The sequence below is a fragment of the Macaca thibetana genome, chromosome 3, assembly GCF_024542745.1.
Source record: "Macaca thibetana thibetana isolate TM-01 chromosome 3, ASM2454274v1, whole genome shotgun sequence".
NCBI lineage: Eukaryota > Metazoa > Chordata > Mammalia > Primates > Cercopithecidae > Macaca > Macaca thibetana.
Window position 1 is genome coordinate 114528938 of NC_065580.1, and position 18636 is coordinate 114547573.

An 18636-nucleotide genomic window follows, 5' to 3' on the forward strand; every position below is an offset into this window, starting at 1 on the left:
AGTCCTGGGGTTTTTGCAAGCCCAGTGCAAAAAGACCTGCTCCACTTCTCTGCCTCAGGCCCAGTAGCCCAGCCTTCTCCTCTCTGCCCCCACCAAGCCCCATTCTCAAAGAGCAAGGTCTTCCCCAGACCATGTCCTGGGTCAGCTCCCTGGGCGGAGGGCAAATCTTGCCCACCAGGGCTGTCTGGGAGCTGATGCTGACCTCTGTCAAGCAGGGACTCCACCAGCTAAGGCACTTGTCTGAAACCAATGTCCCCTTTCCCTCTCACCCATCTCTGGCTGACTTCTGTCCCAAGAGCAAGGATGCCCTCTCACTAGGTCCCCTGGACCCTCTCTTCACCCCTACGCAGGCTGGCCTGTGTGTCCCTAAGACATGGCGGATCCTGGAGGCCCACCAACATCCCGCTTCTAGCACTCGCCTGTGAAACCTCTGGAGTTAAAAAACTCACCCCTCCCCACTCCTTTCTAGTGGGGGCTGCCCAATAAGCCCAGCTGGGGGCCCAGCAGGCTGGCCCCTCTGAACTGCCCCACCTGGGACATGCTTCATGAAAATCACACACTCAGAGCAGAGGTGATCCCAGGGGCCACGGAAGGGATGCCCCCCACAGAACCCCACGGGCAGCTCCAAGGGAGGCCCTGTCATCCATGAAGGTACCTCACCGCTCCCTGGGGGTGCTGCAGGGCCATCCTCATGGTGGGGGCTGCCCCTGCCCTCAGGCACCCACCTCCCCATGCAGGCCTGGTGGGGTGGGGCAGAGGCAGATGGGCTCTGGGGTGGCAGTGGGAGGGGAGATCCCACCTCCTCAGCAGGAAGCAGGCTGCTTAGGCCAGATGGAGCACTGGGGGTCTGTGTGGGGAGTCTGGGCCATGCGCATGTGGACACTTTTTAAAAAAACATTTTTAACATTTTAAAAATAGTTATATACTTATTTTAGTGGTTTAAAAGAAAACGTAACTGGCACATCAGACGGCGAATTCACACACAGGGCTAAGTAAAAAAGTGAATTGTCAGAAAATCTATTTAAATAAAAACAGTAAGCAAATAACACTGTGGGCAGCATACAGAGGTGGTAAATAAATAAAGTCCTGGATTACTAAGAGGAACCAGGGTGAAGAGTCCAGTCTGGATGCAGTGGGACGGTGGGCAGCGGCGAATCTCTCCAGGGGCTAAGCTGCAGCAGTGGGACCCTGAGAGCCCACCGGGGGCTGCAGCCTGGCGCGCGCCCTGGAGTTGGGGCTGCCGCTTTCCATGCTGGGGTCCTGCTGGGTCCACTGGGGCACCTGCCCCTCTGCCCAGCTCATTGGTGAAGCATTGGATGAGGTAAGGTGGTTCCAGTCCCCTAAACCAGGCGATGAGGGTTCGGCGACCTTCGGAGCCAGGCCCAGGTGAGTGTGTGGATGCCCCAGGCTCCTAAACAGGCTCCCAGTCCCCAGCTGTTCCTTTGGAACAAGCACACCTGGGGTCCTCCTGGCATAAGCGAATCAGAGCTTTGGAGGAAAGGGCCCAAAATCCACCTGACAGCTCCCCGCGTGTGTCTGAGGCCAAGAGCGGCTGCCATCCCCAGGGCGTTTCCTGGCTGCTCCCCAATATGGGCAAGGCCTGGGCTCCAGGCTCCAGATGCCCCCGTGGAGCAGCTGACTCTGGGCCAGGGTCACTTGACCTCAGACCATAGTTCCAGAAGCCCTGGGCCAGCAAAAGAAAACAGTAGGGGCTCTCAGCCCGAGGACGGCATGCGCTGGGGTCTTTGGTCAGTCTTTGTTTTCCTTGTAATTGGGCCATCTTGTGGCTTTTTTGAGGCCACAGAATGTTGAGGCCCCTGTGTGTTCTCAGCAGAATGGTGGCTCAGTGTTATGGTGGCTCAGAGTTATGGGGGTTACGTGCTGGGCACTGGCTCAGCGGAAGGCTCTGTGAGGAATGTGTCCTTTACCTTCCTCTACAGCCACTGTCACCAATGCCACAGACAAGACCCAAAGGACAGAGTGGGGTGGGGAGGGGACCTGTCCGGTTGGGTGGAGCTGGGAACCCAGAGCCCCGCCTTGGGGCTGCCCTGGCTCTGAGCACTCCCTGGAATCATGTCACACAGGACAAAGTCCTCAAGGTCAGGGGAGGAAAGGGGGCGTCCTCAGGGGCTTCTGGTGGGATATTTCAACAGAGAAGAAAAGGAAGTCTTTCTGTATCTCTTTGAAAGTCTGATAGAGAAACCGGGACAGGATCCATCCCCCCGCCCACCCCGGGCCGCTCACCGATATTGGAATGCTTCAGAAGGCGGCAGATCCGAGCCTCTCTCTCCAACTTCTGGTGATCTGGGGGACAGAAAAGAACAAGGCGTCACCTCCTGCCCCAGCAACTGGTGGCCCACGGATTGTCCATGTCAGGAGAGGCCCACCAGGGTGTGCCAGGGCCTCTGATGAAGAGAGGAGTGGTTGTGACCCCACAGTGAGTAGTCGTGCCCCCGCCAAGGGAGCACCCTTTGTGGGCACCCCCTGGGCCACTGGTGGCAAGGCTGGGGCAGGGACCAGCTGGCTTGTGTTTGGGGTGGAGAGGCCCATTCAGGTGGTGAGTGCTACTAACTCGGGGCTAAAAGTTTCCCTGGATGATTCAAAGTCAGCAGTGCACTGATTTAATCCTCCACTTATTTGTCCTAATTCCATACCCTTTGGAGCTTTTGGCTGAAGCCAAATTTGTTCTTCCGAGGCAGGGGAGGGGCTGTCAGAATGGGGCCGGGAGGGGGTGAGGGTGTGCCCCGGAGCCGGCTGGCAGGAGGAGGAGGGGAAAGCCTCAGAGAGGCCTTGCTTGGGGTATAGAAGTAAACTGGTGGTGAAGCAGGAGGTGGCCCCTCCTTCCCTCACCACTCTCCTCCCACCCCACAAGGTGCAGGGCCCAGATCCCTGGACACTGGAGGTGTGGAGGTGACTGGTGCCCCTTGGGTGACCCCTCCACTGGCCCCCAAAGGATGGAGCAACTTATCTGCCAGAAATTTTACATTTCAATTACAGGCAGGAGGCTTTTTAAAACTGATGGAGATTGTAATAGCAAAACCCAAAACCCCACACTTCCCCTGACAGGACTCCATGCGCTGCAGTCCCACAGGGTCCCATACAGCAATGCAACAAAGTCCTCCACCAACCCCCACGTGCAGGTAGCACCCACATCCTAATAGTATGTAGGGAACGAGCAGCAAAGGAGGACTCACAGTGTGCTCTTATTTACACAAAGGTCGAAACTAGACAGTCGGTGGGCACAGCCGCGCATGGGGAGCTGCGAGGAAAGGACAGTGCATTTCAGAGTTCAGGACGTGACTGGGGAGGGCGCATCGGTGTCTGGAGCCCCCTCCACCTGCCCAGTGCTGAGTCCCACCACAGGAAAGGTGAGCAGGGCCGGGGGCACATAATTAATACACAAGATAAGACCTCGGGGATGCCTCCTTCGCCAGGAATGCCCAGTAGCGCCCAGGAGCAGGGAAAGAATGAGGCTGCAACTTCACAATCTTCCTCGGGAGGCACTGAAACCTCTGATCCCTGGGCTTGGCAGAAACTTGTCTGCCTGCAGGAAGGGAGGCCTGGCCGAGTCGTGTTTGGGGTCAGTTCCCCTGGAGCAGGTGTGGCGATGGTGGCCTGGGGTACAGGACATGCCTGCAAACACGTATAGGCCTTGAGTGAGAAAGCCACGCCTGCAGATGGGAAGGTCTCTGGGAGCGGCATCCCCCGACTTCCCCCTCCCAGGACAGGCATTCGTCTCCCTGCCCTGGCCACCTGGCTGCCATCTGCTTCAAGCCCAGCCGCCTGGCATCCCACGAGAGGGATTCAGAGGGATCTGACAGAGCCTCCAGGTGGCACAGAGGGAGTCAGACCCCACCCCGCTGTTTTGCTGGAAGCCCAGGGCATACCTGCTCCCTCCCCCACCTGCACACCCACCTCAGCAAGCACTGCACAGTCTTCTAGAATACCCCAGTCCCTGCTCCCTCTCCCTCTCCTCTCCCCTCCCACTGAAGTGGGAGCTGAGGTGCCAGGAGCCTCAGGGATTTGTGATGGCAGAACTGGAACCAGCCCAAGTGTCTGTCAGCATCGGAATGGAAAAATCAAACATAGTCCTAATAGAATACACACGGTGTGGGCTCCGTTTTCCTATCTGCATGGAGCTCAAAACCCAGCAACACTGGACACACCTGCGGAGGGGAGGGGTCCATGCATGAGGCCTGGCTCCAGTGGAAAGCAGGGGATGGATTCTTGTAACACCCCCAACCCCCATCCCTCTGGGGTGGGAGGAGGGAGGGCTCTCAGTGTGCAGGGCGGTGAGTTCATGGGGTTATTGTTTTATTTCCTAGTGTCTTTCTTACACTGATTCTGAACATTTTTCAGACATAGAGAAACACTGCAACAATAGTACAAAGCAATCGTGTACAGCACTTCTGTACAATCTCCCTGCCCCGCCCCGCTTCCATATGACACACTCGCTTTTTCTGACGCGTGTGTAACACCAGGCAGCACTCAGGTGTGTCTCATAAGGACAGGGTGTCCCTTCCATAATCTCAATGCAGGTCCCAGATTCAGTAAATCGAATGCAGATATGACACTCATGTCTCTAAGCTACAATCCACGTTCCACCTTTCCAACCTGTCCCAATAAAGTTGATGGCTAATCTTTCCCCAGGACAGGATCCAAGCCCGGGACCACACATCGCCACGGGACGTGCGGGCCAGCGCCAGGCTGAGGGAAAGGAGGACCTGGGAGAGAGGAGGTGGAACCATGGCACATAGTTTCCTTTTGAAAAATTGCCTGATTAGAGTTAAATCAATAAAATCATAAATCCAAAACAGGAGAAAGATGCAATTATGAACGCACTCTCCTGGGACACAGATAATTTACATGCCTGTGTTTTATTACTGAAACATCGCCAAGAGCTGAGCCCCAGCCCAAAGATGATACCTATTCCTGAGCACGTGTTTAGGGAGATAATTATTTGTGTGGGGCGAAGAAAGGGCACCTGGCTGCCCAGTCCTGGCACCAGGTGTCCACTCATGGTGGCCATACAGATTGCTGACTGGTCCTCTTTCTGTAACACCCACAACAGCACCTCGACCACCTCCTCCCAGCAGCTGCAGTAGGTTAGCGCTCAGAGAGCCGCTTGGAAACCATCAACCATGACACAAGATCTAAGCTGGTAACATCCAGACACACACGTCGTATAGCGTGCTTCACTCTCGGTGCCAGGTTTATGGCTAATGTTGTTTTATTTGTTAACTTCCCCTCCCCCAGTTTTGACAGTGATCATGTGTTACTTCCATAATTTAGCAAAGCATTGTTTTTAAAAAAGATTTTGATCCTGTCTCCAGTGAGCAAGCTACTGATTCAATATGACAAGGATGTTTCATAAAATCTGCTATGGTAACATTTGCCCTTAAATTTTAAAAAATCAGGCAAAAAATAAATCTAAGCGGATATAAGGTGACTCTGGATGGGACTGAGAAGCCACAAGAAGGAGGGGGCAGGAGGAGGCGGCATTCTCTCTGGACCTGGCTCAGACAGCCCCATCTCAGGGCAGGCCAGAATCCAGCTTCCTAACTCTGTGCATATACTATGATTTCCTTTCTACAAAACCAGGGACATTATTCTCAGCTTCCACATTCACATCGTAAACCCCTTGTCATGAACAAGGTTAAGTAAGTTAAACTGAACCCAATCCAGTGCATAAGAAATGTGCCCTGGCCCTAAACAGTACAGCAGAACCTGGCCCTCGACAGTACAGAGGAATCTGGGGGAAGCCCCAGCTCAGTCCTGTTCCCTGCCCCAGACAGTGGAGCAACCACATCTTGCTCATCCCTGCCTGCCAGCCTCATTCTGGGGGGCTCTGGTCCCCAGGGAATCTGCTGGACTCAGGAGACCAGAGCAGTGGCCACTGAGCAGGTCCCGAGGCCAGCAGGCCTGTGGCGAGAACACAGCCAGAAGTCTGCCAGCAGCGGCTCCCTACCTGTCCAGGGCCCTGTCAGTGCCCCCGGGACCCCAGCAGGGCACCCCTTCCTGAAGGAGGTCCCAAGAGGCCTCCTGAGTGGCCAGCCCTGGCTATGCCCACTACAGTGACGTCCTGGTCAGGGCCAGGCAGTGGGTCACGTAGCTCATCCAGGTGACCCAGTAAGAGGGGCTCACCAGGTGTGGGGGCTGTGGGGGCTGAGTGGCCAGGCCTCAGGGCTGTGCTAGGTTCTCTGAGGGGCCTGGAGTTGGGACGCTCAGGGTCACCCTAGACCCCTGATGCTCTTCATCCTCATTGCCACATCTCACAGCTGGGCAGGGATGTCCGTGTGGTTAACATTTTATTAGGTAGTATTGATGCAAGTCACAGAAGAGGTGCCACACCTCTGTAGGTTGTGAATCCAACGACAAGGAAACCCCAAGAGCCCACTCCACCCGACAGCTGGTGCCTGGTCAATTCCTCAGAAGGTGCTGGATCCCCTCTCCCCATCGGCCAATGTCAGGCTCAGGCTCATGGCACTTCTGCGCGCGCACTGGCTCCCAGAACTGCAGTTCCCTGTGATGCTGAGTTTTCCTAAAGGAGTCTAAGAACAGCCTCTGACACAGACCATGGGACAGAAAGCAGCGGCTGGGGAGTGAGGACACAGGCTGAGCCCCTCCCAACCTCCAGGGGACCTCACCCCATCAAGAGGAGACCCCTCTGCCCTCCTGCCCTCCCTCTTCTTCTCCCATCCCAAGACCCCTGGCCAAGGTCTTGGGGGTCCAGGGCAGACAGTCCCTGGGGCACAAAAAGCCAATGACAGCAGTGCCTGTGCCTCTTGTTATAGCAGAGTGATGAGCAGAGTGTTCTCAGACCCTGATTCTGCCTGTGGAGACTCAAGAGGTGATGCTTCAGTGGGGTTTTAGAGGATGAGTAGGAGTTTGCCTACTCATGCTGGAAAAAGACTTGGTTCTCACACCCCCCCTGATGTGAAGCTTGGAGAGGGAACTCGAGTTCAACCAGCTCCTAAACGCTTGGGCATCTTGCAAATCTGCACCCTAAACGGAGGCAAGGGCGTATGTGTGTGGGCCTGTATTTAAGCCAGAAGGTGACTGACCCATCAGTGCGGATGCAATTCTACACATGCGCACACGTGTGTACACATTTACACACCGGCTCCCCAGGGGGGTGGCTCAGAGAGACGCTGGCAAAAGCATTGCTATTTATTTCTCCTACCAGAGAAACATCCCACAGATCAAATACAGCATTCATTTATACCCCCATAAAAGCATTTATCAAAAAACCCCCCAAACAACAACAACAATAAACCCCATAAACAATTGTCCTCAAAAAGATCAGGCTAAACCAGAGCCTGTAATTATCCGCCTGCCTGCTTGAATTCTAATGATAGTGATAGTGCGACATCCTCCGATTCCAGCCCTCGGGGAATGCCGAGCGCCGGGAGCTTTTCTAGGTGATTTAGCTACAATCTCGGCAGAGAGCCCTGGCCTGCCGGCCACTCATCTCGCCAAACCTGCACCCTGGGTGTCCCCCGAGGTCTGCACGACAGGTGGGGCCAAGTGCTGGGGCACAGGCAGGCTGGGGCCACCGAAAGACAGGGAAGAGAAGCACCCCCAGCCGAGCCCTGTACAGCCTGCTGGGCTCATCTCACGGCAGGCTTCTCACCCGCTCCCGCACACATCCCAGGACGCCGAAGACACCCGGACCGCAAGGGGCAGGCTGCTGGGCTGGGACTCAAAGCCAAGGCCTCTCGCCGAAGTGCAGGGGCTCTCTGTGATATGCCACTTGGTCCGCATTTCCTGCTGCTCTCTAGACTGGTGGGTGGTGCCTGCCTGGTGGCTGCAGTCTCTGCTCAATGCAGAATCTGATATTTACAGCCTGCAGATGCTGGCTGTGGGGGCAGCAAGGCCGACATCACAGAGGAAGGGGAGACAACCCCACACCGGCACCAGGAGGGCGCTCAAGGGCCCAGGAGACAAGGCTCCCCTCCTCCCTCACCCCACAGCCTTCTCCAAAACACTGAGAGCCCAGCCAATCTGGGTTACCTGCCTGCAGAGGCCTGACCAAAGCAAACCACTCATGCTGGTGGGGAAAGACAAGGTCGGGTTACACTTGCCTAGATGTCCAGCCTCTCAGGAGCAGGGACCATAGACCCTCCACCAGCAGCCATTCCCAGATCCACAGGACCCCCGAAGCCTCAGCGTGGAGCTCTGAGGGGCGGGGTAGGGGAGTGGGGGCTCCTCCAAGCTGTTACTACGCTGGCGGGTTGGCAGCTGGCACCCACCACCATGAAGGTGACAGGGGCAGGGGCCACCTCAAGGTGCCCACGGCCAAGTGCAGGAAGAGACAGGACCAGGACATGGGCACAGCCACGTGACCCATCCCGGAGCACCTGCCACATGACAGGCACCGTCTGTTCTGTGCACATTACAGGCATTAACCTATTTCATTCCAAAAATGCCCTGAAAGACCAGGAGTGGCGGGGGAGAGACTGCAAACCTCTCATGGTGTGGCGGGAGCTCCTCCCCTCCTGCCACGCCACCCTCATCAGTGCAGGAGTCGTAGGGTCCCCTGAGCTAAGAACAAAGAGAAGCCAGCTGAGGGCAATGGGAGAGGTGGAGATGACGGGGAAGGACATTCACACCAACCCTGCTGCATCTGCAGGGTGAGGCACAGGGCAAAGATGAGGAAACTGAGGCACAGAGAGGAGCTCAAAGTTGCCAGGGCTGAAAGGCCAAGGCTGGGTGACTGGTGGGGTGGGCAGCGTAGCCTTCAACATCCCAAAGGCACACTTGTGCATGGCTCTGGGGACCCCTCGTGTCCCAAGTGGATGGCACCCAGAAGCCATGGTGTGACCAGTGCCCCCCAAGGGGGAGGGAGGGTCTTACAGGACAAGGTTACATGGTTTGGTAAATCATTGATGTTTGTTCCCATAATTTCCTCTTTCTTTCTCCAGCGCCAAGAAGGGGTCCGGGATGGATCTGGCAGAGGCTTCCCTGCCCACCCAGTCCCCCTATGCCATCCTCCACCCTCCCCGCCCCTCCTCCTCCCCAGCAGTGGGTGAGTCACAGCAGGGGTGGGGGGTGGTGAGTGAGAGGAACCAGGGAGAAGGGGAACAGGAGGGCGTGGGTGGGCACCAGGCCCCCTGCCAGCCACCAGGAGAAATAGCAGAGCTGGCACCTCCAGGAGGACACCGCAGGGCACTGGGCGGGGGCGGCGGAGGGGCACGAGGGGGAGGCACGAGGCCCACCTGTGTCAGGAATGGCTGCTTCCCTCTCACCCCAGAGCCTCTGGAGTTGTCAGGCCCAGAGACCTGGAGGAGGCCTGCCGGGTAAGCTCTGTGCTGGCTGGGGGATGCAGTTAGGGCCACCTGGGACCACTGCCACCAGGGTCTAAGGGCTGGGGGGTGGGGCTCCCTAGGTGCCATGAGTACTACCCACTGTGTGGCTTGGGACAAGAGATGGCACCTCCCTGGGCCTCATCTGGAAGATGGCTGTAATAATGGTATCTGGCCCCAGGACTGTGCTGGACTGAAAATGGAATCATGTGTGAAAATCCACATGGGCCTGGCACAGGGTGGGTGCTTAAGAACGTATCCCCCCATTCCGGGCAGCCTTGCCTCACCCCGAGGGAGGTTGCCAGACCCCACCATGGGTCCATCACTGGGCGCCCCCCAACAGCATCGGCGCTCTCCACTCATTTCCTCATGCCTGGGAGGAGATCCTCAAGGACAACCCCTTCTGCTTATCCGCCACACAGCCCTGCTGGGGCGGGCACGGGGATGGTGGGCATGGCAGAAGGGCTCTGCTCCAGCTGCCCTGTCCTGGAAGTAGTGGCTGGGGAGGGATGGGCCAGAAGCTGCATCCTGTGCCAGCTCCCACCGTCCCGCCAGCTTCTGGTTCCGCAGGGCTGGGGCTACCTGGGGCTCTGCTCCTCCAGGCTAAACCAGCAGCTGCGAGCACAGACCAACGTCAAGACAGGTGGTCCACCTGTGTGCTGGACTACGGTGGCAAGGACACCAGACTCAGGGCTCTGACCCAAGCCTGAGGCTGTCTGGCTAAAGGTACTGTGATGCCAGTGCCACGCTCCAGAACTCAGGCCCTGCACAGGGGCCTGCTGTGGGATGTGGTACGCCACCAAGGCCTGGGCCAGGAAACTGGCTGCATCCAAATCCCACTTGGGGGCCTCAGTTTCCTCCCACAAAATGGATTCAGGAGATGCCCTGTCAAGTAGTGCTGTTCCTGTCCAGAGGAGACTTCGAGGGCCACAGCAGAGAGGGGCCCCCAAATCCGCCTCCCATCCCCACGGAGCTGGGCACACATCTGTCTAATACTCCGGACCTTGCTGGGGCTCAGCAGCCCCTTCCTGCACTGTCAGCACGTTGGCAAGACCCATCAGCCTCAGGTGACCTGCACACCTGTCTCAACGACCTGCACCACCATAGTGTGAGACAGCTTTCTAGACGTTTTTTCTTTTCCTTTCTTTTTTTTTTTTGACGGTGTGTTTCTCTGTCACCCAGGCTAGAGTGCAGTGGCGTGATCTTGGTTCACTGCAACCTCCGCCTCCTGGGTTCAAGTAATTCTCCCAGGTCAGCCTCCCCAGTAGCTGGGATTACAGGTACGTGCCATCACACCTGGCTAATTTTTGTATTTTTAGTAGAGACAGGGTTTTGGCATGTTGGCCAGGCTGGTCTCGAACCCTTGACCTCAGTTGATCCACCCGCCTCAGCCTCCTAAAGTGCTGGGATTACAGGCAGGAGCCACCACGCCTGGCCCTCTAGACTCTTAAACGGCTTGCCAGCATCCACATCAAACACCAGCCAGGCATATTCTGCACCCTGCCTGGTACCAACACACTTAAGCGTCCCAATTCACTTCAAGGCTAAACTTGACTGTACTCACACACTAGTGACAGAGTGCTCAGGAGCCAAACGCAGCCCTGTGTGGTACTGAGTGGCTGGGTCAGCAGAACCTGATAGGATATCCTGGGCCTTGACTCTAGGCCAGTGGGGTCTGACCTTTAATTATGTTTGGCCATGTCCTGGCCGGCTCCTACAGACTCTGGTAACAGAAAAGCGGGGATTGGCTGTGGGGTGGGGCAGGAATGGAGCAGGCAGAGGCCAGCTCACATCTCGGGGCCAGCACTTGCCAACCTGGGCTGCCAGCACTTGCCAACCTTGGTAGCACTGACCTTGGATTTCTTTGAGAACAGAGAGGGTAGCTGGGTGGGGACGAGGGAGTGGCTTCCAGCAGCCCCTCTCCTCTGACTCTCCTCCCTGGCCGGTAAATGTGAAGTAAAACCAGTCCTGACCCGAGTCAGCTTGGACCATGCTGCAGGGACTGCCCATCCAGTCTCGGGGTGCAGGCCGGTTTAGGGGCTGAAAGGAGGCCATGGGCAGATCCTGGCCATTCCTCCTAAAAGGAAAACTGCTCCTTGAGAATGAGCAGAGGTCCATGTGAGTCCTTCAGGGGAGTGACTTTTGTGTGCTGAGGACTGGCTCTGGGCAGGCCTGTGAGCTGCTCATGGCACCCATGAAGCAGGGTTGTTGCTGCATCACCCCAGCTTTCAGATGGGGGCACGGGGGCAAGGAGACCAGGTAGAAGTGGAGCTGGACCCCATCACAGGAGGCCCCACTTGGGGCCTCGGAAGCAGCCCCCTCCTTATTTTCTTTCCGGTGGGACTTCTCAGAGCCCTTCAGATGCTGCCATAGTGGGCTGGACAAGCCTGGTCTCCCTCTGGAGATCTGGGGCGGGGGGTTGCGGGGGTCAGGCAGCGAGGACTTGGGGAGCTCAGTGGTAGGTCTGAGGCAAGAATAACCCCGGCTCAAGGTCTGGGTGCCGGGTCAGGATCCTCCGAGGGCAGCACAAGTCTACCAGAAAAGGTGAGGTGGTGTCGAAGGGGGTAGGCTGTGGAGGCAGACACCCCTCTCCTCCTGGGCACCCAGCACCTCTTGGGGTCCCAAGTCATCCAGTCAGGCCTGTGCAGCCCCAGGAGGCTGAGCCCTGTGATAAAGATGCAAGAGGGCGGCTCTCGCTGTGGCTTTCTGTGCATGTTTTGTTTTTAAAAGGCAACAGGACAACCGGCAATTAACCCGCCAGCAGCTCCACCATCCTCGATAAGCACCTGTGGGCCCGTCCTGCAGCTGCCTGCCGCCTCAAGGTCAGGGCTCCCAGGGACCCTGGCAACCACGTCAGCAGCACCCTGCCCCTCTGCATGAACGTGCATGACAGAGCTGGAGCCGAGGGCCTCGTAGCTACTTGCCAGCCATATGGGGATGAACGCAGCCATTCTGGGAGCCCAGGCCAGGCCAGTGGCTGCAGTAGGGCCACTCCCGGGCTACACACTGGGGGTCCACGGCATCTCCCCTCCATGGGGTCCACTTGGCCTTTCAGCTGGGGCCCCATTCCCAGGGCCCTCTTCAGGATCAGAACCGTCCTCGAGCTTGTGGGGTGCAGCTCAGCTTTGAAACAGAGGTGTGGCTTGGAATTCCTTCCCTGTCACTGCCAAGCTGTGGCATTTTGTGCAGGGCGATGGTGTAAGGTCTAAAGTTAAAGCCAACATTACGTGCTACCTTGACACCCAGTGAAACCAGGAAGGCCCTGAACGACCTAGCTTCATGTCCCCCTCCGGACTCTGCTTCTGTGGCTAAGTCCCCACCCAGGTAAGCCTCCTCCCCACAAGAACTGGGCACAGTTCCTGCTCATGCCTGAGTAGCAAGATGCAGCTCTCTGCCAACCCATGGAATTATTCAAACCAGCCGAGACTGCCTCTGGTGGGAACCAGGGGCCACCTCACCCCGTTGTTACTCCAAAGCCTGGCTCCCCAGCCCCTGCCTGTTCACTGTGTCCTGAGCGCAGCGTCCTCCTCTCTGGGCTCTGAGTATATGTGACAATAAAATGCCATCCACTCATCTATCCAGTGCTGGGTGTCATGTGTTCAGTCACCCCCGTAACCCCAGGACAGGACTCCCATGCTCACAAATGGAGTGAGTAGGAGGAGATTTAAACCAAGGTGCCTAGACTGTCCAGTCTAGGAAAGCAACGGTGGCCCCACTCAGGGCAGGCACGGTGACAGGAGGGGCTTGCTAGGCCACTCCTCCCAGCCCTGGTGTGATGGGTCCTCCACCTGGGGTCCCCCCGCCCCCAACACACACACCTCCCACCAAAGCCCATCTCTCCATAGACACCACCTTGGCTTCCTCCAGAGACAGCGGGGACACTGGCTCAGGCCAGCCCCTGGGGGTGCGGGGCCCACCCTGTCAGGGTCCTACTGTCAAAAATAAGGCCCAGACTCCAGAGCTGCAGTCTTGACCACTGTGGCCTTATGTCCAGCCTCATCCTCTGCCCCTAACTCTGTCCATGTCCCTCTTGTCCTTTTCAGAGAGCAGACAGCTGCCCAGAGGTTCCCACTCATGCCGGAGCAGATGCCTGGGGGCCCAACCCAGCCCAAGGCCCAAGGCCAGGGAGTACAGCCCGAGGCCAGGGAGTACAGCTCAGGGCAAGCACTGTCACATTTTTTAAGGGATTGAGGCAAAAGAACAACAGAGAAGACCATGCAACGGAAGTGAGTGGCCGGCAGCCCCTTGGTAGCGCCTTTCCAGAATGCCCCCCGCTGCCTCGGGATGAGAGCATCTGCACACATCCGCCCTCCCCAGCAGGGGAGGCTGAGGCCCTCACATTCACCCGCGGGGCTCTTCTAACCCCCACTAACCTCAATAAACCCTCCATGACCTTCTGTAGGCTAATCACTCCGCATCCAGAGGGAGTCGGGGCTCCCCCAGGTGACACGCAGACAATGGAAACATCATGACCTCAGAGCCTCTGCGCAGACCTGTCACAGGACTGCAGCTCCTGGCCCTGGGGACAGAGGACAGTGGCTGCCCACAGGGGAGACACACACCCAGGGCCCCCAGCACCTTCCAGGGCTCCCTGCAGCTGTTCTCCCTTGAGCTTTGCCCTGGATCCCCAGCTCTCCAGACTTTCCCATCAGCAGCCAGACCAGCACAACAGAGACCAAAGCTCTACCATTCCCAAGCTCTGTTCCCACCCAGGCCTCAAACCCACACCTTGCGGGCTTCCCCACTCCTGCCCAAGTGGTCCCGGGGACCTGGGCACTCCGAATCCCCCTCTCCTTCCATCAGCGGTCACTACCCTCCCCACCTAGCTCAGTCCTTAAGTGGAATCTTCAAAACACTCTTCTCCTCCCACCGGTTCAATTCTGTTTAGTAAGCAGGTACTATGTGCAAAGTAGGAGGCCTGCCCTTGCTGGGCCTACAGTCCACTGGCTGGTAGCCTGGAGGGAGCAAGGGGTGGTGAGCAGGAAGGACCGGGGGAGGGAGCTGTGCCCACACTGGCAGAAGCAGGTCTTCAAACCTTGGGCCCACAGGCTGTGGGTTCAGCCATCTCCCTGGTCCTCACTCACCTCCTGGAACCGGCAGGGCCTGGGAGTAAGGATCCCTCCAGATGTGGGAACCATCAGTTCTAGAAGAGCCAGGCAGCGTGGAGGCCAACCCTCCTCCCATTTTACAGAAAAGAGGAGTGAGGCAGGGAGGGAATGGTCATTAGCGCCCAGAACCCAGCTCCCAAATCTCCCCTCTGCCGGGAGCCTTTTCTGCCGCTGACAAGCCCCTGACTCTGCAAGATGAGTGGCTAGAAATGCGGAAGCACGCAGAGGGGTCCTCCGTGTCAACTCCTCCCCTCCCCTCCCTCCCCTCCCTGACTCAGGGATTCCTCCTTCATCCCCTCCAAATGCCAACAGGGTGGGCCCTGCTCCGGCATCCAGTTCAGGATGCATTTGCCTGCCCCAGGGGTCATGGAGGCTCAGGAACCTGGCATTGGACCCTGACCAGCAGGTCTTGGGACTTGCTGTCTACACAGGGCCACACCCAGAACCAGAGAGCAGGAGGCCATAATGCTGCCCATCCTCTCTCCACCTAACAGAGGGGGCCAGCAAGGGCCGGGACCCTCCGCACAGCCTGGCTCCCTGTTCTTCTCTTGGTCCTCTTCGGGGCCGCTTTCCAGAAGCCTTCGACTAAACCAATTCGGTTTCCAAACTAATGACAAAGTCCTGTCTCTCAACAGTCTAGCTTAGCATTGCCAGATAAAACACAGGGTGCCCCGTTAAATTTGAATTTCAGACAAAGGACAAAATTTGTTTTTGGTATAAGTCTGTCTCAATTTCAGATACGCAACAAATAATTTTTAGTTTAATTAAGTGTGTTCCACACAATTTGGGACACACAGTGCTTATTTTACATCTTATGATTGTAAATCGTACTTAATTGCTAAATCCAGCAGCCTAGCCTTGTTCCTTCATTGCTCCTAGGTGGCCCTCCCCCTGAGAGGGTCAGGCATGTGGTGCCCCCACCAAGCCCCCAGAAGGCCTGCCTCCCAGCTCCCCTAACTCCTCCTGCACCTGGATGCAGGGTCCCTTCCCCACAATCCCAGTTCAGGGACAATCCCCATCCTGTTGAAGGCTGACCCTGGGGCAGGGGAGGGGGCGTTTCCCAGGGATTCCCCCAACTCCTGGCCACCCTCCAAGTTCCTAGAGAGCAAACCTGAAGGCAGAGTGGGCCAAGAGTTGGGTGGGGATCCAAGCTCTAAAGTTGTTCCCTCAGCCACCCAGGGAGGGTGGGGTAGGGAAGCAGAGGAGGTCTCCCAGCAGGGAGGAGGTGGGGAGAGAAGCTGGAGGGGAAAGAGGGGGAGGGAGAGGGGAGAGGAGAAGAGAGAAGAGGAGAGGAGGAGAGAGGAGAGGAGGGGAGAGGAGAGGAGGGGAGGGCCGCTGAGCCGGGGAGGAGGGAAAGGGGCGGGTCCCCAGGCTGGGATGGGAGGGTCCCTGGGCTGGGAGGGGTGCTGCTGCCACAGGCGCATGCTCAGCTGCTCAGCTGTCCCTGCAATGCGGCGCCTCGTCCTCTATTAACCCAGTTCCACGGATTCTGCCGACCAGGCACTCATTATCCCCCTGAGCAGGGGTCTTTTTCTGTCTGTGGATTGTGCGGGAGCCACAAGAAAGCTGCAGTACCGGCTGTAGCAGGAAAGCCCGGGAGGCAGCCCCCGACCCACTGCACAAAGGGGTCCCAGGCAGGCAGGGTTCGGCTGGGGAAGCGGGGGCGTGCAGGCTTCCCTGCGGTGCAGGCTCACCCCCAGCCCCAGTGACCACAGAGACCTCAAGATGGTCCCTGTCCATCACACCTTTGGGCAAGGAGTGTCCTCCCAAGACAGAAGGGTCCCTGGGGAGACCAGGTGCCCCAGAAAGGGAGCTGGGGTGAGCTGCACGGGCCTGCAGGCAGGAAGAGGACAGTGGTGACACTCATCTCCTCTCTGCGGGGTGAGCTTGGGGCCTGGGAGGTGAGCCCCACTTGTGAGGTCAGCCCCACCTGGGAGCCCCACGCTGGCCCAACCCTCGGTCTGCCCCAGCTGGGTGAAATCTAGAGTCCTCCACACCCAGGCTCTGCTAACCACCAGCCAGGGGACCCTGTCCACCTTTCAGCTTCTGTGGGACTCAGCTCTCCCCTCCGTGTGAGAGGGGAGCCCACGCTGAGCTCAGAGGGTAGGAGGACGCGAGATAGCGTTGATGATGCCAGGCACGCAGGAGCTCCACCCTGAGCTGAAGGGCCATTCCAGGACAGGGACCCTGCACCAGGCTCTCTGCAGCATGGGCCACTAACGAGGGTCACCCCACTGCACTGCTTCCTGAGCGCGCTCCCCTCCACACGGGGCATCCAACAAGGCACAACAAAACTGCCCCCAGAAGAACAGCCGTTCAGTGTCGACAATGAGCAGCAGGGGCTGGGCAAGTGGGCAGGGGATGGGGGCGCAGGGGGCAGATAACAAGAAGACATGTTTTAAGACTTGTGTGCCTGATGATCTCTTTACCCCCAGTCAATTAATTTTCCTCTAACGGCTTTTGTTAACAGTAGTTTAATAATCTCTCGTTATTCAGTACATTCACCAACTTTGAAAGTCTCACAATCCTCTATTTAATTAAGTATTAAATATTAAAACATCGAACTGTTACAGCTTTAGCACCAGCTGGTGCAGTTCTGCAGTGTCCGCGTGGCCAAGTATTTCGGTAACTGGGGGCCTGAGTGTTTCTGGAGTGGCGTCCTCCTTCCTGGAGCTTCGTGCTACCAGCCGCTTCTCATCACCAGGAGCCTTGAAGGACCAAGGCTGCTCCGCTCGGGCCTGGACATGAGCGGGTGTGGGGACACAGCCCTCCTAGTGACTCTCAAGGAGTGAGTGAGGCCCCTCCACTGGCGCTAGACCCAAATCAGGGGTAAAATGCAGCCAAGGAGGCTGTTGTAGCCTCCCCCACAAGGCCCAAGGGCCCAACATCCTTCTCCCCACCCAACCCTTACTCTCTGGGTCCCCTCTCCATCCCCCACCTCCCTGAATAGCAGTGGGGAAGGCCATTTCGGGGAAGCCCCTGCCCCACCTCGATGGGAAGGAGAAAGCCAGATACCCAGGCAGAGCCTGGGCCTAGTCCTGGGTGAGGAGGGGTGTTATGCTCTCCCATGTTTTCACAGGCTCTGGGCTGACAGCCAGGAGGCCATCAGATGAACCAGCTGCATCTGCCCTCAAGGAGCACGTGGTCAGTTGAGAACTAGCCAGGGGCGCCTGCCATGGGGCCTGGGGAGTTCCAGGCCGGCTGCCGGCGGGAGGATCCAGGACAGCTTCCTGGAGGAGGGGGCCCTGGGGCCTGCAGGTTGGGTGGGCCAGACGACACCAGAAAGCTACTGGGTATTCACGAGGGGTCCTCCGCAGCAGGACGCACAGGGTCTGGCCAGGAAGGGAGGCAGCAATGTGGAGAGGGATGGTCTCGGAGCCTTGCAACGTCCCTGTGAGGTAGACACTTTACAGCTGGGGAAACTGAGGTCTAGGATGACTGAGTAACCTGGCCACGGTCAGACAGCTGGGCAGTCAGGGTTGAAGAGGGGCATTCACCTGGAGGTGCGTGTCCCACAGTGAAGCTCTGGGGCTCCATCTAAGACCTCATCCCTCACCTCCCCGATTCCTCCTCAGCTACGAAAGCCCAAAAGGCCTGGGAGGGTTGGGGAACCTCAGGTCCCTGCATGGGGAAGGCGGCCCAGGGCAGCAGAGGTCACAGGACAGAGTCCTCAGCCTGAGGTGGGTGGTGAGCGCGGGATTCTGCCTGCGAAGGGGGCCAGGAGGAAGTGCCAAGTGTCCTTCCCCTACAGTCTCAGCAGACCATCCAGTGCCATCACCGCCCACCCCAAGAGGCAGCCTGGGGGCAGGAGAGGGGACACCAAGGCAACACCCACAGCATCTGGGCAAGGCCAGCTCTGTCTGGGTCATTTTCTGGAGCCCCAGATTTCAACTCCAAGGGTATGAGTTTCCCTCAAAGCTGGGGCGGTGGGGCCAACTCCCTTATCAAGAGTTCTGAGGCTCCGCGGTGATCTAGGCTATGTGGCTACAGCGGGGCCCCTGGGGTGTGACCTGCACACCTCAGGGATGCTACCCGGGAGCGGGACTCAAGCACCAAGGGCAGACAACCCAATTGTGCAGGGACTGTGTGACCCGAAGGTTCCATTCTGAGGCAACCTCTGAACCAGTAGAAACACAAACACAGGCTGCATGAGAGGCAGTATCAAGGAATTACTGCCCGTTTTTCAGAATGATAAAGCTCCTGTGGCTGTTTTTGGAACTTTT

At 57.7% G+C, this 18636-nt stretch overlaps 1 protein-coding gene across 11 annotated transcripts in view; it reads right to left on the reverse strand.

Moving 5' to 3' along the window:
• CAMK2B (calcium/calmodulin dependent protein kinase II beta) overlaps positions 1-18636 on the reverse strand; it is a 227816-nt gene that overhangs the window by 42276 nt on the left and 166904 nt on the right. For all 11 annotated transcript variants that reach the window (XM_050783402.1, XM_050783401.1, XM_050783398.1 and 8 more), the window contains one exon: positions 2245-2304. In XM_050783402.1, the coding sequence (XP_050639359.1) occupies positions 2245-2304 (60 nt within the window). The remainder of the gene's footprint in view (positions 1-2244; positions 2305-18636) is intronic.